Raw genomic sequence first — 25,676 nt, forward strand, 5'->3', positions numbered from 1 at the left:
AGGGTATTTCGCCTGTTTCATACATCTTGCTCACCAGATGGTAGAGTTTTGTCAGGACTGGCTCTCCCACGGCCGTCAGTAGTTCCAATGGAATATTGTCTACTCCGGGGGCCTTGTTTCGACTCAGGTCTTTCAGTGCTCTGTCAAACTCTTCACGCAGTATCATATCTCCCATTTCATCTTCATCTACATCCTCTTCCATTTCCATAATATTGTCCTCCAGTACATCGCCCTTGTATAGACCCTCTATATACTCCTTCCACCTTTCTGCTTTCCCTTCTTTGCTTAGAACTGGGTTTCCATCTGAGCTCTTGATATTCATACAAGTCGTTCTCTTATCTCCAAAGGTCTCTTTAATTTTCCTGTAGGCGGTATCTATCTTACCCCTAGTGAGATAGGCCTCTACATCCTTACATTTGTCCTCTAGCCATCCCTGCTTAGCCATTTTGCACTTCCTGACGATCTCATTTTTGAGACGTTTGTATTCCTTTTTGCCTGTTTCACTTACTGCATTTTTATATTTTCTCCTTTCATCAATTAAATTCAATATTTCTTCTGTTACCCAAGGATTTCTACTAGCCCTCGTCTTTTTACCTACTTGATCCTCTGCTGCCTTCACTACTTCATCCCTCAAAGCTACCCATTCTTCTTCTACTGTATTTATTTCCCCCATTCCTGTCAATTGCTCCCTTATGCTCTCCCTGAATCTCTGTACAACCTCTGGTTCTTTTAGTTTATCCAGGTCCCATCTCCTTAAATTCCCACCTTTTTGCAGTTTCTTCAGTTTTAATCTACAGGTCATAACCAATAGATTGTGGTCAGAGTCCACATCTGCCCCTGGAAATGTCTTACAATTTAAAACCTGGTTCCTAAATCTCTGTCTTACCATTATATAATCTATCTGAAACCTTTTAGTATCTCCAGGGTTCTTCCATGTATACAACCTTCTTTCATGATTCTTAAACCAAGTGTTAGTTATGATTATGTTGTGCTCTGTGCAAAATTCGACCAGGCGGCTTCCTCTTTCATTTCTGTCCCCCAATCCATATTCACCTACTATGTTTCCTTCTCTCCCTTTTCCTACACTCGAATTCCAGTCACCCATGACTATTAAATTTTCGTCTCCCTTCACAATCTGAATAATTTCTTTTATTTCATCATACATTTCTTCAATTTCTTCGTCATCTGCAGAGCTAGTTGGCATATAAACTTGTACTACTGTAGTAGGCGTGGGCTTCGTATCTATCTTGGCCACAATAATGCGTTCACTATGCTGTTTGTAGTAGCTTACCCGCATTCCTATTTTCCTATTCATTATTAAACCTACTCCTGCATTACCCCTATTTGATTTTGTGTTTATAACCCTGTAGTCACCTGACCAGAAGTCTTGTTCCTCCTGCCACCGAACTTCACTAATTCCCACTATATCTAACTTCAACCTATCCATTTCCCTTTTTAAATTTTCTAACCTACCTGCCCGATTAAGGGATCTGACATTCCACGCTCCGATCCGTAGAACGCCAGTTTTCTTTCTCCTGATAACGACATCCTCTTGAGTAGTCCCCGCCCGGAGATCCGAATGGGGGACTATTTTACCTCCGGAATATTTTACCCAAGAGGACGCCATCATCATGTAATCATACAGTAAAGCTGCATGCCCTCGGGAAAAATTACGGCTGTAGTTTCCCCTTGCTTTCAGCCGTTCGCAGTACCAGCACAGCAAGGCCGTTTTGGTTATTGTTACAAGGCCAGATCAGTCAATCATCCAGACTGTTGCCCTTGCAACTACTGAAAAGGCTGCTGCCCCTCTTCAGGAACCACACGTTTGTCTGGCCTCTCAACAGATACCCCTCCGTTGTGGTTGCACCTACGGTACGGCTATCTGTATCGCTGAGGCACACAAGCCTCCCCACCAACGGCAAGGTCCATGGTTCATGGGGGGGGATGCTATGAATAACCAAGCGAAAAGTGTGTATGTTGAGTTGGGTTGCTGTTACAAGAAGTAATCATTGTATGTATACATATCAGCTTAACTAATGTGCAGTTGTATTACTTTATTTCATTATGTGATTGACCTTTTATCACTGTTGTATTGATATGTTGCCTTTAAATCTGCGGGGGAAAGTCAGAGTTAGCATTCTAGGAAGTTCTTATTGTTAGTAACACACAACTTCAATAACTTCTTGAGCTGTTGTTTCCTACATCTGCTTCGTAAATTTGTGACACTGCCATGGTTTGTTCATGATACGTGTATAGGTACACCAAGCATCCAACATACCTATTTTCCATATAAGAGAAATTTATATAAAGGGTACAAGTAACACACATTTTCCTTTTTTAGAACCTAACACACCAGGAAAATTCATTGTTTGGTTCAGAAATGAAACTACATTACTGGTCCTGTGGCAGCCACCATACCCACCAGGCATATTCACACACTATAAGGTCAGTTGTGACAAACTCACTTGTCTTTTTCCTTTTCCATTTTGTATTTTGTTTGCCATCATACCTTTCCATGCTTAATACTTGAGTAATGAGTGTTCTCAGTGAATATTGTCACAGTTGCTTGTGTATATATTTTGCACATTTGTGTATTAATTTACTGATAAATTGTTTTAAAAATTACATAATAGCATTGCTGTTTTGAAGGTATCCATTGACCCTGATGATGCTGTGCAGAGTGTTTTGTATGTGGAAAAAGAAGGTGACCCTCCAGGGCCAGCTCAGGCAGCTTTCCAAGGACTGGTGCCAGGTATAATGAGGCTTTTTTAAATCCTGTACATTTGAATATAAATTTATCCTACTGGTTAACAATGTTTTCTGTTACTTTTTTCTAGGACGAGCATACAATATTTCTGTACAGACAGTGAGTGAAGATGAAATATCAACACCAACAACAGCACAGTACAGAACAGTTCCCTTAAGGCCTCTAAATTTGACATTTGATAGATCTTCTATAACAGAGACATCATTTAGGGTAGAATGGCAGCCTCCCAAAGGAAAGAGGTACTATTATTGCTTTTTATTTGTATGTGTCTGTTCACATAATTTGCTTGTATGTTTTGTCTTTTGAGAAAGAATAGGCATGAATGAATGTGAAAATACTGAGGTAGAGAAAATAAATTTCTTGGAGAAGAAGAATAAGAAAAATCCAGCAACACCTGCAAGGGTAGAAAAAGAATGTAACATAAGCCTCGAGAGGACACGCTGATTTTCATAACGCGAGTGGGTGCGTGGCATATTTAATACACATGTAAAAAAAGCTGTTTTTATATTACTAAGGTAAACTTGTATTAGCAAAATCACAGTTTAATCTTAGTTTAACTAACCAATGATAAAATAAACTTTTATTATATGAGCTAAATGACTGTTTAATTAAATAATAATAATAAAATAAAATAAAATTTAATTGTATCACTCCGTTGCCTTGTTCATGTGCTGTCACACAGTAATGACCCACTTGGAGTATTAAACGGTGCAGTTGCATTAGGTCCCCACCTAACACTTATTCAACTACTAATTGTCTCGCAGACAACTGCCTCATTAGGGGATTGTGCTTGTAACTCGGAATATGGGCCATTTTCTTGCACGGATTGTAAAGTTTTTCTCACCTGGCTCGCTGTTTCTTTTATATTACTGCTGCTCTCTTGAGCGTGTAACAACACAGATTGTCACTGTTGCCATTGTTAACCTACAGTGGAATGGTACAAAACAATGTTATTTGTGGTTGGCGCACTTCACATGTAGATGTGTCTGCTTGAGGGTTAATTACTGTCTTCAGAATCGGAGGTTCCTTCATCTGAGAGCTGGAGATGAGAAGTAAGAGAAAAAGAGAAAAATGATGTAGCAACAGATTTATACTGACTGTAGGGTGCAAAGTAAATCCATTTAACTGTAAATGTTAACACAGTCCTTACATACTGTATAGAATGCTTATGTAGATGTATATGGGGAGGTTTCAGAGAGATTTGTGGTGAAACAAGTCTTAGGAAGACATGTTTCTGTGAAGACGTTTTACAGCTGAGTATTTGCTGTAGAGGTGGGAATTTGAAAGAAAAAGTCATTTCTACCATTCACCGTGGGAAATGTGGTGATCACAACATAGTAGAGTTTGCTATTAGCAGGGTGCAGCACTTGCACAATGGTATAATTGGAGATAAGAAATTTTAATCTATCGTACTGGATAAAACAGATGTACGCTAAACGTAACAAATATTTTTATTTTGTCCTAGATTTTTATTTGTTCATCTGAAACATACTGTAAGTTCACTTTATAAACATTTTTTTTATGTGTTCTAACTAATAATTATTGTCCATCAATTGTATTTCATGTATGAATTGCCTTGCTGAAAATGATCAAGCTTGTATATGTTGACATAAAGATTAGGATTTAGAACTATTAGACATCTGATGTTTATGGATTCTTTCTTGTTCTTTTCTCCTTATCATATTTTGTTGTATATGTGGTAGAAATCAACTTCACATTTGTTGTACAATGTGATTTGCACAGTAGAATAATTTAGAGTGGTTCAATTGCAGCTTTATTGTTTTCTAATGTTGTCAGTTCAGTCACTTTTTATTGTAGTGTTGGTAGGCTTTTGTTATCAACAGTGCTTATCTGGGCACATGAGAAAGGTTTGACCTGTATGTTATATGTAGCCAAACCATTGAAATTTTACTTCATCCCATTCCCCCCTCCTCTGAAGTTATTCAGTATGTTGCTGAACCTAGTCCAACTAAAGTGGCCAGAGAGTGCGGTCAGTCATGTGTGTACAAGGCTAAAGTGGCCAGAGATAGTGATCATGTGTGTGTGAAATGTGCTGGGTTGTATGAATGTGTGTGTTTTCCTTTCTTTTCTGAAGAAGGCTTCAGCTGAAAGCTTAATGTTTAATAGTCTTTTCATTGTAACTCTCTGCAACCCAACGTGTCATCTTTACGGTGAGTAGCTATCTATCCTTTTCATAGCTGTTGATATTACAGCCTGAACTTCCCATTGTTTCTTCTGTGTGATAGGTATTTGTGGTGTATTTATATGTGCTTGAGGAATTTTCTGTCTTGTCTAGCCTGCACTCTTTTCAGAGAAGTGTCTGTTAGTTTCACGCCATTTACGGCGTAACACGTATCTACCTTCAGACACTCACCAAGTTAAATTCTGTTTTCTCCAGTTATTTTTTACACAGTACTTATCTGTTTGACGGTAATAAGAGTGATGTGTTGAGACTATTGAATTAACAAGGAATACTTTCTGCAGTGTAGTTAGTAATGGAATTTAGGAGATGCCTTAGTTTTCTTTTAAATGCAGCGTAACTTGTTTCCTATGTGGATTCATCCAAAAAATAATTATTTGACTGTGTCAAGGGAAAAGATATGAGAGCACGCTGGAGTTTTTTATGAGAAAATTCTTGAAGCTTGTTAAAGAAGACAGATCTTACTGACATTTTACATCCTCATTCTTCAGGTCTTCATATTTGCAGCCCTCTGCCCCTAGAGGGCTCCAAATTGTAGCATGAGGAACAGCACGCTGTAGTAAAGTTTCAAATATGAAGAGTTTGTCCACACATGGAACGTCTCTTCTTCAGCATGACAGTGCTAGACCAGTCATGAGCACTGCAACATCCGCGACAATCCAGTGGCCTGGGTTCACTGTCTTCGACCGTCGTCCATACAGTCCCGACTTGCCCCCATCCAATTTTCATCTGTTTCTAAAACTTACACGTTGCCTTCAAGGACTTCACGTTGATACTGATGAAGTGGTGCCATCAGAGGTGAGACTGTCATTCCATCAACAAAGTCAAACATTCAACAGTGACAGTCTCAACAAACTGGTCTCTCTTTGGTAGAAATGTGTTTCTTACCGGGATGACCTGGTTGAGAAATAAATATGTAGGCATGCAGAATAACGATACAGAATGTTAATAACATTTTTTTTCTAATGATTTGATGACTAAGATTGTGTGAAGTGTATGTGCAAACTTCCCACTTCTCTTACACGAGTCGACTTACTTTGTGTGCACAGCTGATCTTCTTCTTCTGGATAGCCGTCTTCTGGAATCTCTATAAACTTCTTCTCCGAAGAATGATGCTAGTTACAGGAACCTTGAAGACTCTCTCTCTACTTGCGAAATAATTAGGTACTCGAAGAATACTTTTCAACGGCTATCACTCTATTTGAGCTTCGTAAAGAACTAAATTCATCCTTTTCACATACACATTAGACTTCTTGTAAGTCACACATATCGCCTCACATTAGAAACAGATTAAAGTGCATTTAGCAAAGAATTGGCTTAACAACCATAACTCTATTACAAGCAAATCATAAAATATGTCTTGCCTCCAGCAAGTCCAAGATAAGAATTGTTTTTATTTTTTTTCAAAGACTTCAGAATCTCAATTTTTCTTGTTATTTATAACAATGGTCACTGACACGATTAGCACAGAATAACCTAGAAGTTCCACAGTTCTTCTGTATACTTTCACTACAACTTCCATGGATTGCCTGACAAGTACTTGGCGGTGCCGTTTGTCCACCATGTCTACCCTCTGCTCGTGACTGATTTCATACCTGCACACACACAAACATGTGATGTGCATTAGGTAGGATTCTAGCATCCCACTCTAACATCCAAAATATCGTGTGTTTGAGATGGTAGAAGGCCGAGTGGTTCTAGAATTTACGTAGAAATTCTTGAAACACTACATAACAGCCATTCTGTTTTCTTACTCTACTTTGTTTAGACATGAGCATTTGTGTGAGGTTTTACTCAACTTTTCTAATATTTAAAAATTATGAGGACTTCCTTTCTTCTATCATAGACTCCAGGTGTTCATGACACTTTCTGTTCCCTCTATTGTACTACCTTTCCTTAGTATGTACTGATTTCGTAATTCTTCATAGTTTGGAGGAACTCCGGACAAAATGAAAGTGTTCTCTAGACACCCATAAACTTCCATGAAACATTTTAATGCTCATTGTGCATAGAATTAAAACTTGCCAGAATAATCCCTTCAAAATTCTGTGACTTTTGTCATGATACTGTCCCTTTCCGCTAGGAACAGTACCTATACCTTGACATTATGAGAGCACTTCCTCTTTGCATTCTGGTAAGTATGCCCCTTTATAAAACATTCCTACTTTTTAGGCCACAGGTCATCCTATCTCCACGTAGGAACGCCTGTCCTTTATATTTAGTAAATGCCGGGTACGCCCCCCCCCCCCCCCCCCCCCAATCCCTTCTGAGTAGGCCTCACGGTTCATTACCCTAGTTTGTGTTTCTATGTATGCTATTATTAAGTATTTTCTGGTAAAGCTACATATCTACTCTACACTCCGCATTCACTTATTAATATATAATGTAATCCCTAGAATCCTCCTCTACTTCTCCACTTCTGTACTCTTAGTAGATACTATATCTACCTATAATTCAGGACCTACTATCCTAGTATTCATCAATTTTCAGAGTATTTATTATACTGACTTTTCTTAAATGACTATCACAATCAATTCCACTCTTGTTTGCGTTCTTTTTCTTTGCTCATGCCTCTTTTTTGTGTGTGATGTAGAATTTTCATAGTCTTTATATATACATATATAAACAAAGATGATGTAACTTACCAAACGAAAGCATTGGCATGTTGATAGACACACAAAATTCAAGCTTTTGCAACCCAAGGTTGCTTCGTCAGGAAACAGGGAAGGAGAGGGAAAGACGAAAGGATGTGGGCGCGAGTGTATACCTGTCCCTTTTTTCCCCCTAAGGTAAGTCTTTCCGCTCCCGGCATTGGAATGACTCCTTACCCTCTCCCTTAAAACCCACATCCTTTCGTCTTTCCCTTTCCTTCCCTCTTTCCTGACGAAGCAACCTTGGGTTGCGAATGCTTGAAATTTGTGTGTGTGTTTGTGTGTTTTTTATTGTCTCCTATCAACATACCAACGCTTTCGTTTGGTAAGTAACAGCACCTTTATTTTTAGATATATTTTTCCCACGTGGAATGTTTTCCTCTATTGTGTGTGTGTGTGTGTGTGTGTGTGTGTGTGTGTGTGTGTGTGTGTGTGTGTGCATATTTTCTTATGTACACACATTCTTTCCCATACAACACCTGGCGGTTCTCAAATCGCAACAGGTTTCTAGTCTGTAATTTCAATGTTTGTGTATAAGGGTATTCTTGTGTGTATGCGGATGTGTGTTCGTGTAGTCTGATTCTTCGGCCTTGTTATCTAAAGATAAAATGTAGGTTATTAGAAACCACGGAAACCAGGAAGGACTTTAGCAATAGAAGTTAGTGAATATGGAAAGAGGGAAAAAATAGATAGGTCCTCAAATGAGAAGTAAGAAAGGAAAAAAACAGATGTTCCTAAGATCGAAGAAGAGAAAGAAGATAGCCCCAAAAACAGGAAACCCTTCCCACCCCCTTCCCCAGGATCCCTACCTCTCAGGTACTTGAGTGAGACGCCAGAGGAAGTTTGGTGTTAAATCATCTCCTACAGAATGGAGATTCCCACGTTCACCCTTGAATGTTAAGGTCACTGGGGGGATGCGTACAACTTTACATCTTTTAATTTACTTCCCCTTCTCTGATCTAGTTGTAGGATCTACTAAAAATAATGTCTTAGGATGGATTATCGTTCGCACCCAGTATGGTCCTTCAGATTTTTGGAAAAATTTATGTCTCTCTTTCTTCAGGGCAGAGCTTTGAAGATAATGTTTTACTAGAACTAGGTCATTGACCTTGTACTGAGGTTCAACAGCTTTTTCATTGTGTTTACTTACTCTTTGTTGTGCTTTTTCAATTAAATTCTTAGAAACTATTTCCCGATTCAGTTCGTAATCTACAGTAGATTGTCTAAGCCAATTAATACATTTAATCAGAGGTCCTCCTACAAAGGGTTTGCCTATTACTTCTAAAGGTGTCAACCCAGTCAGTAAATGTGGTAATTCTTTTAGAATAAATTCAAAGTTTTTAATTTTCGTTGCCCATAAGATGTCTTTCATTACAGTAGGTACGGCATAGCTTTCCAGTTTCCTTCATTACTCTTTCACACAGGTTTGATGATGGCTTATAATTGCATATTAACACCTGACGAACACCTTCGCATGCTAGGAATTTTTTAAATTTTTTACTTACAAACTGTGGTCTATTACCTGTAAGAAACTGTTTCGGTTTACCTACTTCTAGGAAGTATTGTTGTAAACAGTGTATAACTGTCTGCGTATTTCCTTATTTAATAGGATATAATTTAACATATTTTGACCAGCACTCTATGATGATCAAAATGTATGATACCCCTGTTTTTCCTTGTGGAATTGGTTCAAAAAAATCTGCTGCTGTGAAATTGTGTAACGATTTAGGAATAATAGGGTACACTTTGTACTTCACATGAGTATTATTCTCTTTCACCTTCTGACAGATTTCACAAGTTCTAATCAAAGATGTTATCTTATTTCCTAAATTCATATGGGTTATACACTTTTTGATTCTGAAGTGTCCATATCCTGTATGAACATACCACACAAGTGCAACATCCATTACCTACTGAATGCATAAGCACCAACATTACAATATTAAACTCTCTCTCCAAAACAAATTGTGACCTATAATTTTCCATTTTCCTACTTGATTAGGAGGTAATGAGTTCTGGATACACACAGAAAACATCTCTGTAAAGTAAGGATCATGATGGATATTTTCAGTTATTCTTTGCGCCATTTCCTTTACTCGGATGTTCAGATATTCTGCTGATATAAAATTGATGGCACAAATAACGCTGGGTCCTTCCGTGCATTTCAATCCTCCCATTCCTATGGGTAACCTTGACAAAATATCAGGTACAACATTCTCGGAACATTTTACGTATTGTATCTTAATATCCTATTCTTATAGGAAAAGCATCCATTGCATTAACCTATACTATGCAGTAATCGACTACTCATTAGAAAGGATAAAGCTTGATGGTCTGTATAAATGTGGATTTGTGATCCCCATACTAGCGCTAGAAATTTTTGAATACTCCACACAATTGCTAATAGTTCTTTTTTGGTAGCCGTGTAATTTAATTAATGCTTATTTAGACTGTGGCTAGCAAAAGCTATGGTTCGGTGTTCTACATTATTCAGATCCCACTATCCTTGGAAAAGTTCTGCAGTAATACCATAGTCAGCCGCCCATGAACCGTGGACCTTGCCGTTGATGGGGAGGCTTGCATGCCTCAACAATACAGATAGCTGTACCATAGGTGCAACCACAACGGAGGAGTATCTGTTGAGAGGCCATACAAATGTGTGGTTCCTGAATAGGGGCAGCAGCCTTTTCAGTAGTTGCAGGGGCAACAGTCTGGATGATTGACTGATCTGGCCTTGTAACACTAACCAAAACGGCCTTGCTGTTGTGGTACTGCGAACGGCTGAAAGCAAGGGGAAACTACAGTCGTAATTTTTCCCGAGGGCATGCAGCTTTACTGTATGGTTAAATGATGATGGCGTCCTCTTTGGTAAAATATTCCGGAGATAAAGTTGTCCCCCATTTGGATCTCCGGGCGGGGACTACTCAAGAGGATGTCGTTATCAGGAGAAAGAAAACTGGCATTCTATGAATCGGAGTATGGAATGTCAGATCCCTTAATCGGGCAGGTAGGTTAGAAAATTTAAAAAGGGAAATGGATAGGTTAAAGTTAGATATAGTGGGAATTAGTGAAGTTCGGTGGCAGGAGTAACAAGACTTTTGGTCAGTTGAATACAGGGTTATAAATACAAAATCAAATTGGGGTAATGCAGGAGTAGCTTTAATAATTAATAGGAAAATAGGAATGCGGGTAAGCTACTATAAACAGCATAGTGAACGCATTATTGTGGCCAAGATAGACACGAAGCCCACGCCTACTACAGTTGTACAAGTTTATATGGCAACTAGCTCTGCACATGATGGAGAAATTGATGAAATGTATAATGAGATAAAAGAGGTTATTCAGGTAGTGAAGGGAGACGAAAATTTAATAGTCACGGGTGACTGGAATTCGACAGTAAGAAAAGGAAGAGGAGGAAACGTAGTAGGTGAATATGGTTTGGGGCTAAGAAATGAAAGAGGAAGCCGCCTGGTAGAATTTTGCACAGAGCATAACTTAATCATAGCTAACACTTGGTTCAAGAATCATAAAAGAAAGTTGTATACATGGAAGAACCCTGGAGATACTAGAAGGTTTCGGGTAGATTATATAATGGTAAGACAGATATTTAGGAACCAAGTTTTAAATTGTAAGACATTTCCAGGGGCAGATGTGAACTCTGACCACAATCTATTGGTTATGAACTGTAGATTAAAACTGAAGCAAAAACTGATGCAAACATTGAAAAAATCGGTAAACTTGTTCGACAAGATCGCCTTTTAACAATCAGAGCAGTGTCTGAGTTAACAGGAGTTGACAAGGATTACTGATTTACCGATTTTATCAATGTTTGCATCAGTTTTTGCTGACAATGGTCTGCCAGTGCGAGTGTCATCACTGGTGTCTTCGTGGCCATCTTTAAATCGTTTAAACCACTCAAACACTTGTGTTCCCGATAAACAATCATCGCCATACACTTGTTGTAACATTACAAATGTTTCACTTGCAGATTTTCCTAGTTTGAAACAAAATTTGATGTTAACACACTGTTCTTTCTGTACACTCAACATTTTCCGACGCACAGACAAAACGTCAACTACTTAAAACAGACGTCATGGGCAGACTGAGTGCAGGAGGCAGATGAAACTCGAGCAGTAGGCGGAGCGAGAGTCACGTGACAGGCCACGCGACTTTCAGCCTTATTGCATTCATTTTATTGTTTCACCAGTACTAGTCCGGTTTTTTTCTAGCCACACCTCGTATGTGCAGTCGTCTTGTCTGATGTTCCGGACGACTTGGACGATTGGGAAGAAGACATTGGGTATAAAAAAAATGAAAGTGAAGTGGAATCGTCGGAAGATAGTGAAATACATCCAAGAAGAATTCAGCAAATGCTACGGTTGCCAACTGATTTGGATGAATCAAACGAAGAAGACAGACTATGATTTACTGAAGGATCCCGGGTCCACACATAGCGTTCCCAAAGATACACAGACCGTCATGGATATCATAGAATTATATATTGGGAACGATCTATTTAAATATATTAGCAATGAAACCAACAAGTATTACAGTCAAAATTGCAATAGAAGGAAACTCAATAAAAAAAATGCCAAATTTGTCGACGTTACGGGACCCGAACTTAGAAAATGGTTTGGGCTTGCTATCTTTATGGGAATTGTAAAAAAAGCAAGGATTGATGATTACTGGTCAACGAATCCATTGATAGACACACCGATATTTCACAAAATGATGTCCTGCAACCAATTCAGGCAAATATTATCATTTTTTACATTTTTCCGACAACAACAATAAACCAAATAACGCTGACTGGCTTTTCAAAGTGCAATTTGTAATTGATTATTTTTCCAAAAAGTTTAAAGAAATGTTTAATCTACGTCAAAACATCTCAATTGATGAAGGAATGATACCGTGGCATGGACAGTTAAATTTTAAAGTTACAATTCGTCGAAAATCACGAAATGTGGCGTACTCATTCGGATGCTGTGTGATTTGAGTACGGGATATATTCTGGCACTGGACAACTTTTAGCAAAAACAGTGATGGAACTATTGACACCTTCTTATGGAAATTCTCATCACCTCTACATGGATAATTATTATAACAGAGTAGAACTTGCAGAGAAGTTACTTGAAAAGAAAATTCGAGTTTGTAGAACAATACGGCAAAATAGAGGATTTCTGGAAAATCAACGGAAAGGTGACAAATGGTCGGCGACAAGCCGAGTAATCCAAATTAGCGCTGCCGGCATGAAGCGAATAAATTTGTACGAGACATGCTGACGGCAAAGTGTTAAAATCTGCACTAATCCTTCTTCCTCCATCAGCTTATCTAAGCACATTTGCACGGGTTAGATGCCAATTGAAATACTTCCTCATTGTGCCCCAAATATTATTGTAATATTTTGGGTCCCACAAATCTGATATAACTTCTGGGCACTTGCAGACCAATACTTCTCTTTAAATTTCTTTTGAAAATCTTCCCAAGAGGAAAAGTTCTCACTATTTACTGTTTCCCATTCGGAGGCTTCTCCTAGTAGGTAATCCACAGCAAATTCAATCTTTTTGGAATCTTCCCAATTTTTCAGTGAAGCTTGGTAAAATCTTTTCAAAAAATGTGTCAGATGTACCTCTCCATCAGGCTTAAATTTAGGGAATTTTCTTAATAACCCCAAATGAGCCCCCATTAAAATCATTAACTATTTCACTGGTTAACACCACATTAGGTGAACTTACTCATTTTTCTACTTGTTACTGGATAAGTTTGAATTCTCTCTAGAGTTCGTCTATGCCCTTCCTGGTACAGGTAAGTTCGGAAGAAGCCATGGGTTACACATTCCCAGATGATATTCTCTTGGTAACGTTTCTTTCTATAATTTCTTCAACTTGTTCTTCCAAACTGCTTACATTTATGATATCAGAGTTTGCATTTTCTCTTCAAAGCTTCTTTCTACATTATCCACTCGTGTACTTACACCTGTAATTTGTGATTGAATGACAGTCATTAACTTGCTCTGCTTGTCTACACTTTATTTTAAAGTACTCTGTCCCAGCTTTACAGCATTAAATTTAATGTTACTCACATTTTTGAAAGATCCTAATTTTTCATTGATTTCTGATTCTACATTATTGCATCTGTTCTCAATCTCAAATACTAACTTTTCTAATAACTCCTGGAAATTATCATTCTGTTTACTACTAAGGTCAGTGAACATTTGATTTACATGAATGTGCAGGGAACTAGTTCATTCTTTAAATCTATCTTAAAATTCTCCACTTTAGTATTTAAAGCATCAATTTCAGTCTTCAGATCTCCCATGCCTTCACAGAGATTACTGAATTCTTTACTTTGTGAATCTACCTTGGCACTTGACAATCCTAACATTTCATTCTGAACATCCAATTTAGCGTTTAAAGTTCCACTCTAAGCATCTAATTTAGCATTTAACTGCAGACTCTGAGCATTTAAGGCTTCACTTAATTGAGTTTTGATTACATTCACCAACTCCGACCAATCTGGCCCTTCTTTACTAATTTTCATAGCCATGACTGGTTCTGAAGTTTCCCCAACTTGATGTTTGTTATCCATATTATTACACGCTTTAGACCGTGTGAGTATTTAAAAATTAACTTTAAGTGTAATAACTACACAAACAAATTTCACTGAATAGTTTGTATCACTTCATGCTAAGGTACTAAAGTTTGTTTTTGCACTCACCTGACGTAGACTTCTCGGAACGTAGGTGAGCGGATGTGATGGCAGGTCAGCAGCGGTGAACAGTAGCTGGTGCCGGCGACGTCTGCATCCCCGCGATGCGTGCGAGAGCTGTTTACTCCTTACACCAGACCATCTTAGTAAAATACATCGAGATCTTCTCTCCAGTTTTTAATGTTGTGACGTTCTTACATCTTCTCCTTTTTTACATTCACAAATTTTCTCCATTGGATACTTTGGGCTTAATTCAACTTATTGGGATGATTCTTTTGTCTCATTATGCTCAGTTGCTATGGCAACACATGATATCTTCTTATCTCGTTTTTGTCTCAAAATTCCTGTTTTCTTCTGTCCTTTCACACTGGTCGCCACATTCTAATGCTTTGGACAACTTAAAGTCATGAAGTATGTGTGTGTAAACTCCCGCTTCTTTAATGATACGACTTACTTGAGATTGTCAGCCGACTTTCCTTGCTGGTTAGCTTGCTGCTGCAGCCTCCTTTTCTCTTCTGCTCTGAAGTATATTTGCTAGGAATAGGAATTTCTCAAGATTATTTCTACTTATAAAAAAATAAGCAGACATACATGTTTCTTTTTCTTCACTTAACAATATATATTCAAACAGCAAAACTTTTACAAATCCCATTTTCCACATAAACAAACGCTGTCAAGTAAGTCTCCTCACATATCCAAAGGTTAGAAACAAAGTTCATATACACATAAGAGAAAGTTGACTTAAAAACCAAATTCATACTCATTCTGAATCTGAATGCACGTCTTATCCTCTCCAAGTCCGTTTTACAATATTTCAACTGTTCTTCTTTTTTTCACTACAATAGTCAAAGTTATACGGAATAACACAGAATTTCCTTGAGTCTGCCGTGTTCTTTCATTAAACTTCCTTGGCGCGAGTGGCAAACACTTATTGGTGCTGTTTGACCGCTGTGTCTACAGTCTTCTTACACTTCGGACCTGCACACAGACAGGCGACGTGCAGTAAATAGGCTCTCTCAGTGATTCTAAAATTTACATGGAAATTCTCGAAACACTACTGTTTTACTTAAAATTCTGTAAGAGTTTTCGCATAAAAAATTCGGAGGCAGTACTTTTCAGCATACTCTTGTTTTTTGCACATGAACACTGTTAGTGGGAGGCTACAGCTGCATTGTAATTTAATAGAAATATATGTAAATAGGCAAGAATGAGAGTGAAACACAGATCACCTTATTTCACACAAAATACCTTGTAAATAGCAGATTTATGCAAACAGTTGGTTTCTATCTTCCTAGACTTTAGGAAGGCATTTGACACTGTACTACATTGGTAGCTATTAACAAAGATACAATCATATAGAGTATCTTCACAAATATGGGAGTCATTTGAAGAATTTTTGACTAATAGAACCCAGCACGTTATACTGGACAGTGAACATCTTGTAAGAGTTGTTGTGCACAGTTTATTTGGTATTTTGACAGATATTTGCTACTTTGCTTTTGCAATGTGTAGCTGGAGCTAGCCTCGAAATGAATCCTACTCATTATGTATTTCATGTGACGCCCTCTGTCAGTGGAAGGTGTTGGTTTGCTTCCCGTTGCAAACAAAATTACTTTTAAAGCAGAATTTTACATGCCCATTCGATGAAGCAGTCTGAAATTAGTATAGTGTGATATTTGTTTTACTGATATGGATTAACAGGAAGAGGAAAGCACGAAGAATAACCAGCTCCCCAGCCAGCAGTGCATGGCAGTAGCCAACTGAGTAGACCAGGGTGGCATGCGAGGCGCTGCTGAAGTGCTGTGTATTCTTCGTGTTTTACTGCCCCCCTGTGTGTGTGTGTGTGTGTGTGTGTGTGTGTGTGTGTGTGTGTGTGTGTGTAAAACACTATTTCTAGTTGTTGTTGTACATATGTGCTGATTTCTTTCTCACTTTTTCTACACAGTGAATTTGATAAATACCAGGTGTTAATAGCAGCAGGACTTCGAAGACCCACACCTGTATCTGTAAATAGAGGGGAACCAACTGTTTGGGAGTTCAAGGAAAATCTGGAGCCAGGTCACACATACCAGGTGGTAATAAAAACTGTTTCTGGAAAGGTCACCAGCTGGCCTGTTACAGGAAATGTCACGTTAAGTGAGTAGTCATCTTTTTCTCATACACTGAAATAATAGTGCCGCTTAATTCAGGTTGTTTCATGCTACATATTAATTTGAAGAATTTTGTTACTGTGATCATTGTTACTACATGACACCTGAAAAAGACCTGCTTCACTTGGTCATTATTTTCATTTGTTTGCTGAGAACATTCCAAGTCACTTTAGAACATTGTAAATATGAACTTGGAAAAAAAATTGAAAAAGATCACAGACAGAATTAATCTTGAATGCTCGAAATACTCTAAAGTAATCTTAAATCAACATGAGTATTCAGTAATACGCTAATTTAAAATAAAATACTCTGTCACTCACTTATTAGTTTCTTTGTAGAACATGGAGAACATTTAAAAAATTCATAAATGTTGAAACACATCGTAAGAATGACATGTTTCTGTGAGATGTCATCATTGTGCTCTTCTCCATTGAGTAATTATTATCACAATTTGTATACTAACTGTTCACAATTACATTGGCAATTTCATTGACCTGATGTGCATTGAATCAATGTTTGTGTTCTCCAACTGGTCTTTTGTCAACTCGAATCACAACTTTATATTCATTGGATACCTTTTGGTTCCGCACTGTTCTGAATATGTGATCCAATTGATTGTACCTGTGTAAAATCCCTCTGCAGTTCTTCAATGATTTCCCCTCTTAGTCCACTTATGTTTGCGCAACATTGCTGGACTTCCGTTTGTTCGACATCAATTAAATACGCTTGAAAAATTTATAAGATTTGTTTGGCAGTACTAACAAAGATCCCACTCTATCATAGAATTTTTCTTTAACCACAACATGGGATTGAATTGATTTTCTTCACTGCTCATGGATTTAGCACCAAATGATGTTATTTGAATGCAAGCATTGTACAATTTCAAGTTTTGCAGAAAATGTTTGTGTTCCTGAGTTTCTTCAGTCATATAATGAAATAATTCTGATGGAGGCACTTCCAGGAGTGCTAATTGAATTTTTTCATTCGTGTGACACATTTCTGATGTTTCTCTACTGAATTTCTTGTCACTGCTGAACTGATTGTGTCGAACACTAATGTATTGTTTACGTGCTTGCAGTTATTGTCTTTCACAGATTTCAGTCATTGTAATTCTACTTCATTTCGTAACCTTGTTTCTGTAGAAGTTTCTTTCTGTCTGCTTGCAGTGTGTTTCACTTGATCCTCTTCTCTTATTTCATCTTGTTGTTCATTTGTTTTCTCTCACTTTATAAGTTTTCTTTCTTTTGAAGCTAAACGCGCTCATCCCTTGTCATCTGTTTCATTTCTTTTCAATTCGCTGATGGCAAGATCTCCCACTTATTTACATTTCAGCATCCCATTAAATGTTAACATTCTCAACACATTAAAATTTCACTTAATACACTGTTCACCAACATAAGCAATTCACTTTCATTTAAATTTATTTAACTCCCTATAACTTTGACTTTTCCCTGATCCGCTGTGATTGTATATAACTTTTTGAGCTGGAAAGTATCCCCACCACATAGGGTAATGGGACATTTCAGAACATTCTTGAATGTTCTGGAATACTCGACAACATTCTAATGGAGCATTCTGTAGAGTCTTGGCCACTGTTACACTCCCTTAAGAAGTCAGCTGGTGCAGTGCCCACTTTTGACACTTCAAACTCAACCCCTACTGTTCCAAACCAAAACCTTCTTCACGATGGGGGATGAAGGGCTAGCACGCCATATAACTCCCACAGGATTGCAGCATGCACTGATGCACCATACTTACTTTTATTATAGGTAATCGTTATTGCTGTCTTGCAGGCTTTTTTTACCTAACTTTAATTATGTACAAATGTAGAATTTTGATAAATTTAATATAATCAGCAAAATATTATAATTATGAGATCAGATTTCTGAAAAAGTGTGATCAAGAGAAATCATATTAGATAAGGGCTCCATGGTAAAAGACAGACCTGAAATTAAGATATAAATTGCAGTCTTAGACATAGATAGACCAATGATCTTATGAAACTGGTTGCATTATTCTTATAGAAACCTCTGTTGTTACCCATAGAAAATCAGGCTAAATAGTGCCACAGGCTGTGGTGCATACAGTGTGGCGTAGCAGTTAATGTCACAAGCTGAAGGTTGCCAGTTCAAAATGCAACTGAAAAATGAAACAAAGGAAGTGTGACTGAGTTCCAAATGTAGTCCAGTAGCAGTTGTGGATGACCGCCACCATCACCTCACCTCTCTCCTACTCCAGGTAGGGAGAGAGGAGGGATACAGCATTTTATGGCAACCGGAAGTGTCGGACTGAGTAAGCAAGAGGTTGCAGCCATCAGTGTTGACCTGATGCTTCAGGAGTTTATAGAGAATTTAGAAAATGATGTGTGTCAACCTTTAGTACCAGTTTCTGTCTTCAGTCGAATGTGTCAGGAAGAATGAATGCAGCCTACTCAATGTAATGTCTCAGCTGTCAAATGGCAATGCAGCATCCAACCAACACCAGCACAACCAAGTCCTCTGCCAAGTATAACGCCCCACAGGAGAAAAGACATTTGGAGGACAGAGGGCAACACACTCTGGCGTGTTTCCATTGTGGATGCCATGGATACATTGTATGCTACTGCAGAGAGGGGGAGGGGGGGAGACCATTGCTATACCCTGGACAAGTTGTTCCCTAACACACTGTACCTGTTTCCCATCACTGTGAAAATGTACCAACTGCTCACTTAGCCTCCAATTTCAGGAGAACTAAGTAAGACGACCATCTGTGGAAGTGAGGTCACCACAGGTGAAAATCGTCCATGAATCTTGGTTATGAAGATACCAGAAAATCTCACTTACGTCACCACTGATGGCAAACTTGTCCAGGCACTAATTGATTCAAGGGCTTTTCTTTCTGTAAATTTGAATATTTTTCATTGTCACCTAAAAAGGCTATGTTCCGTGATAGGAAAGTTATTGTGCTGAAAGTCACTGGTGGAAGATATGTCCAGCCAATGGCAACAGGTATTGCAAGAATAACTATCAATGACAGGACTGAGCCCTTCAGATTTGTCATTTTAGCAGAATGTAGTCATAATATTATTCTAGGATGGGATTTGGTGTGGCTTCACAAGCAGTCATAGACTGTGAAAGATCAGAGCACAAGAATGAGGAAGCCACTCCAACAAGCACACATAAAAAAATTTCTTTGGGGAGTTGTTGAAGACATTGTTGCCCTTCCATTATCCCGTAGATGAGCTCCATTTATCAGTTGAAATATTCAGATAAACTGTGTAGCTTTTGCCAGTTTCAAAAAGCTACTCACACTCTCAAAATAAATATACGTGCCAACGATTATCGTAATTATTTTAGGTGGTGAAAGACCACTAACTGTCATGAACAGCCACAATCTGTCCCAAAAGGTATAAGCATAGTGACAGCCAAAACAGTCGAGGAAGGACAGCTTAGTGCCACCGTCGCAGATGTGTGCTCCATTAACACATCAGATATCTACGAAACTAACAATAGGATCTGGCCCAACTGAACAACGGATTGTCTGAGAGGAAGTGGAGAAGATGCTGCAAGATAGCATCACTGAATCTTCAAAAAGCCCTTATGAAGGAGGGTGGCACCTCATGTTTTCTGTGTCGGTTACAGATGACTGAATAAAATCATGAAAAAAGCTGTCCACCCATTGCTGGGCATTGAAGATACCCTATAATGCTTGAAAGGAGCAAGTATTTCTCAACTATGGACACACAGACAGGCTACTGGCAGTTTGAGATCGGTGAGGCTGTTCCAGGAAAATACTGCTTTCATAACTCTTGATGGCCTGTATAAGTTTAAAGTTATGCTGTCTTGACTGTATAATGCTGCAGCGACTTTGAAACATATGGTGGACAACTTACTTTGACACTTTAAATGGATAGCATGTCTTTTCGAACTGGATGGTTTTTGCCACGTTTTTAAGACATTTGAAGAACATCAAAGTTGCGTGACAACTGTGCTGAACTGTGTTCAGACTACAGCCCTCTGCTGGAATCAGAAGAAGTGCCTCTTCACTGTCCAAGAAATAAGAATCTTGGGGTATCTTGTGAATGGTGATGGATTTGTGACGATCAAAAGAGAAAAACAGCAATCATAGACTTTCAGACTCCTCGGCACAGTTATGAAGTGAGAAATTTTCTCGGTGTGTGCTCATACTACTGGTGATTCATAAAGGACTTCTGTACTCATGCACATACCTTTTAAGGATTTCTGCAGGGAGATGCCAATTTTTTCTAAAACAAATAGCAGGGAAGAGCTTTCCTTGTCTTAAGGAGGTGTTTCTAATTAGTTCCTTGATAGCTGTTCACACTTCTCTCTGGCTTAAGAATGTTGACGAGATACAATGTATCTATTGGAGAATTTTCTGTGACTGACACAACAGTGAAAAGCTACACAACCATATTCAACTTACTATACTATGTCTCTAAACAATGGTGAAATGTAACATATTTTCATATATTTTGATACCAGTTTTCTGTTTTATTTTATAACCTTTGAAAATGGTGGAATGTCAAAATGCGTAAGGCAAGTTTGGAAATAATAAAAAGTGTGGTTAGGACATCTGAAAGTTATTAAAGTCCATCCAGATGTCTGCTTCATCTCATAGCAGTTTAGTGTAAATTGCAGAATCAACCACAGAATAACAACTGCCTACCACTCGCAGACAATTAGCTTCACAAAATACTTCAGTGAGACATTGACTGATGTGCTGTCGGTGTATGCTGACGTCAAACAGTGTGATTGGGATACAGTACTGCCCCTTGTGTCACTTGTATTGCAGCAGAGTCGAGCAAGACACTGTGGTCTTCACACAATTCTTCCTGCTCCACGCTCTTGAGGCCGAAAGAACAGTGGATACACTATTCCCATTTTGTCTGGACAATACTCAAGGTGAGTAAGTGAAACACTTCATCACAAGGACCGAAGAAGCAAAACAGCTGGTTCTGTTATGGGCCATGGACACCGAGCCAAAAGACCGAGAGCACTGTAACACCAAGCTCTGGCCCAGTGAGGTACAGCCCAAGGACTATGTGGATGTTAAACCTGTTTGGAAGGTGGGTCCTTTAGAAAAGTTGCTAAAATGCTACTTCGGGCCAAATCATATTCTTTGTCACTTTTTTTTAATGTCACATACAAAGTTGAGGATTATGACCCTTTATTAAGAAGGTAAAAGTGCAGGGGCACCATTTGTGTCATCCATATAAAATGCTACTACGGTCTTGAGATGCAGATTGATGATGGGAGATTCTTGTTCAAGGAAACTGAAGGCGACAACATGACAAGGACACAAGGATCCACCAGAGTTGTCATGCATAGGACCATTAACAAGATCTCGGTCAAGGGTGCTGTAGTTGGCCCCAATAAGAACTTCTGAGAGAACAAGTTGCTTTTATTCAAGGAGAGGGAGTTATGCGGCAAGCTGTGCTGCATACAATGTGGTGTAGCAGTTAGGGCCACTGGCTGGCCACCAGTCCAAACATAACTATGAGCAGTTATTTGTTATAAGTATTTACCATTACTGGAAGGTCCTCCAAATTTCTTATATTTTAGTTTATCTATATTCAGGAATATTCTATGTTTGTATAATAGCTGCACTATCCATCCAGAGTTCTGTTCTGTTATGGGTGTATGTTGCTGTTTGCAATAAACGTGGTTTCAGTGGTAAGTCTTGTATTACACTGATGACCCTGCTTTCAGATTTTGATGGCTCGTAATATGACAGTATTTCGGTTCCGGCTTCCATTACTCACGAAAAAATTGGCTATATTCCATTTTTATGGTTTCTGGTTACACAAGAGAATGCTGTCGGCAGAAGACTATGCTGCCAGTAACTTGTGGATTGGACTATCTAATGTTGAACAGTATTGATTTTAGACAAAAGAAGCAGTCTTAAAATAATTCCTTCATGAAAAGTTCACAATGTTGAGGAAGCTCTTCAATAATTGCTAATGGAAGTTTTAACAATCTTTCATTATATTGATGTTGATAACAAAGTTCAAAATGTTCTGAAGTGCTGTTGTGGATTATGTTGCTAGCATGCTAAATTTAAAGGTAACCAATTATGAGTACAGGCTTGCAGGTCAAGTGCACATACAATAACACATAGTTCTTAATACCAGAGGGTTGAAGCTAATGCTGAAGAAGAGTTAAAATTAGGTTACTGAGGTGTGTGATTTGTGTAGTTATTTATTTTCTTAAATAATTTTTTTGCAGAGCCTCTGCCAGTCCTGGATGTACAAGCAGTTACTGATGAGAGTACTGGTCTTGTGTCAATTACGTGGACACCAGATAACTCAAGTTTCAGGATAATTACAAGGTAATTCTTAGAGCAATGTCAACCTGCCATGGAAAATGGAATTCTGTTTTAATCGCTGCCAACATTTTTCAATTTAAGGTCTTGTATAAAAACAGTTTCCCATTTAATGCCAATTATTATATCTCCTCAAGGAAGTAAAGCAGTTGTGACGAATGCTCATGCAGTTGTATATTATGTGTGAGCAGATGTCCAGCGCAAGAATAATCAACGTCATGTTGTAACCTACTTGTTCATGTTTGTCATATGAAACCAATGCATAATACACTCAGTTGGACAGTTGGCTTCCTTTCACATAGTGTTTTTAAGTTGTATTGGAAACTTAGTACTTTCTCACATGAGATTACCATGTTCTTAAGACCTTTTTAGAGGAAAAGACAGGTTTAATTTACAAGTGTTTGATCATCAGCAAATAGAGTAAGTAAAGCCTGTCCAAAAAATGTGTGAAAACTTTACCGTGCCAAAATCTATAAAGAATTATGTTGTAGGCAAATTTTTGTAGAATGTAAATACTTTTGCATTAAAGTAGAGCACTCACCGAAAAGCAGAAATGTTGAGCTGTCGATACATTCACACAATAGAAAGAAACTTGCTGGCCTTAGGTGTTATCCGTGGAGGGATAGAGTAACTCTGAAAGCTTCTGTCTTTTGTGTGTGTCTATCGGACTACTCAATGCTTGTGCTTTTCCGTGAGTGGTCTCATTATGTAGAATTATGATATGATGACTTATTTTGGAGAACAACGATGCAGTTGACTATTACAGTTAACTTTCTTATTGACCATCATTACCACCCCCTCCCCTTCAACCTCCCACCCCCCCCACCGCCCCTACTCAACTTGTGGATTACCTGTCTGAGATTATTTTTGAAAAAATAACTCTTTTTTTTTTCATTACTTGTTACAACTTTTTATAGGTATGCTGTTGCTTTAACATTTAAAAATTACAAGTAAATTTATTGGAATAATATAAGCTGCAGTGAAATTGGCATTTTTTCTTTATTTTTGAGATGATAGTAAAGAGTAGCATTTTTTATTAAATGAAAAGCACATGAGCTGGAATAATGGGAAAGTGCAATGGTTTGCTCTTACATTCAGTCTTCCTTAGGAAACTCTTGTAGTGCAGTTGGCTCCTATGTAGCACTGTTCTTGTAAAGTGATATACCAACATTCCATTCTCTAGGAGAGTTTTTTTAAGACATATCCAATCGTTCCATTTCCTGCAGCTGTTAAATTCATCTGTCTTCTGTTTAAGGTACTGTATTTGCATATCTGCATCTTCATACGCTAAATATACAGTGCTTTCAAGGCTAACAGTCCTGTCCTCAATATGACGCCTTACCATTGCCACGGTTATTTGGCAAGTGTGGCTTTGATGTGTTCACACATGACGACATGTTCAGTAAGGTCTCATAGATCCCTGTCCTCAACATAACTTGCTGACAGTGTTGCCAGAAAATGTTGATGTATACATGTTTCTAAATACGAAATCGTGTTTGCTGAGTAAGGTTATTTAACAAAATTTTCTTTGGCTTCCAGTTATGTCAAGTGATTATTGGCTATTGTCAGTTATATATGGTTGATGGTACTATCATTTTGTAGTGATGCTACTGGTTGTAACATCACTTATGTTCAGTATATTGGCATGTAAAGCATTATGTTCATAGTGTGTACTTTTCACCTGCTTCTTTCAAAGCACAGTACAACAAATTCCATACTCCATGGGGCCTGACCACAGTGCTAGAAATAATGTACAAGGAGAAATCTATAAATGACACTTGATATTCTAGGTTCACCAGTGTCTTCTGGTATCATATTTCAGGGCACCACGTCGTTGAGGAAGAAAACATTCATGTCACAGAAAGGTGTTATAAGGATAATATGTAATACCTTTAAGCCATTGGGCATACTGGCAATAGTCTCTTAGCGGATTTACGGATTTACTCAGTTATGAAGAGTTCTGCTAACAACTAGAGAGAGAGAGAGAGAGAGAGAGAGAGAGAGAGAGAGAGAGAGAGAAGAAAATGACCTATAATATCCTTCACTTAGCCTTAGTGTAGTAAGTAAAGGGTTGAGTTATTCAGTAATAAAAGCCTGTGATATAATTGATTGGATTTTGGAAAAGCTGAGTAGTCACAAACAAACGGGTACTAGTTGTTTCTTGGTGCATTTATTGCAAATGCATGTTTTGGGTTTTGCCCATCGTCATATTTCCTGATGTAAACAGTATAAAAATATTAAATTAAGCATTTTTTAAATACTAAAAATCTACAAGAAAGTGCAAAATTGAACTAAGTGTCAGAACCAGTACGTACCATTTCACAGTAAAAATAACCTTGACATCGTGTTTCATACATTCATGAACCAAAAAGTGTTTAATATAATCTAAGCATGGAGAATGGGAATGTTGGTCATGAGATGGACTACAAACAACTGCTACTTGAGTGTGCTCTCCCTCTACATGGTTCCGTCTGGCACACTTGGTCAACTGGTACCTTTTTGTTTACCGAGACAACCCATGTCCATGATTTGCACCTTTTTGTTTACCGAGACAACCCATGTCCATGATTTGTCAATAACAATGCACATGCTCTCTGTGTATGGCAGTTCCTTTCCATAATTCCTTCTGAATGCATGCTGCGCTGTTTTAATAGATAAATATTTTGCGTATTCCAACACAGAATAACTCTTTTCTTGCTTTGTTGCCATTGTGTCCAGGCACTGCACCCGTACGCCAAATGGTGAGCACAATGCAAACTCAGGGGAGTTTATGCTTCTGTTCATACATCAGTCATATTTGTACATATAACATATTGGCAGATATAGACCTTTGGAAATGAATAAACAGTTTATAACTGCATTACAATGTTTTAAAGCAA

The 25,676-nt window shown here is 38.2% G+C and overlaps 1 protein-coding gene across 1 annotated transcript in view; it reads left to right on the forward strand.

The window, feature by feature from the left end:
- The window catches only part of LOC124789875 (tyrosine-protein phosphatase 10D-like), a 361,743-nt gene that overhangs the window by 225,992 nt on the left and 110,075 nt on the right, over nt 1-25,676 (forward strand). The window contains 6 exon segments of the mRNA XM_047257389.1: nt 2,342-2,445; nt 2,650-2,752; nt 2,838-3,006; nt 16,272-16,462; nt 22,701-22,784; nt 22,787-22,803. Coding sequence (XP_047113345.1) covers nt 2,342-2,445; nt 2,650-2,752; nt 2,838-3,006; nt 16,272-16,462; nt 22,701-22,784; nt 22,787-22,803 — 668 coding nt within the window.

This window comes from Schistocerca piceifrons, chromosome 3, assembly GCF_021461385.2.
Source record: "Schistocerca piceifrons isolate TAMUIC-IGC-003096 chromosome 3, iqSchPice1.1, whole genome shotgun sequence".
In the NCBI taxonomy this organism is placed as follows: domain Eukaryota; kingdom Metazoa; phylum Arthropoda; class Insecta; order Orthoptera; family Acrididae; genus Schistocerca; species Schistocerca piceifrons.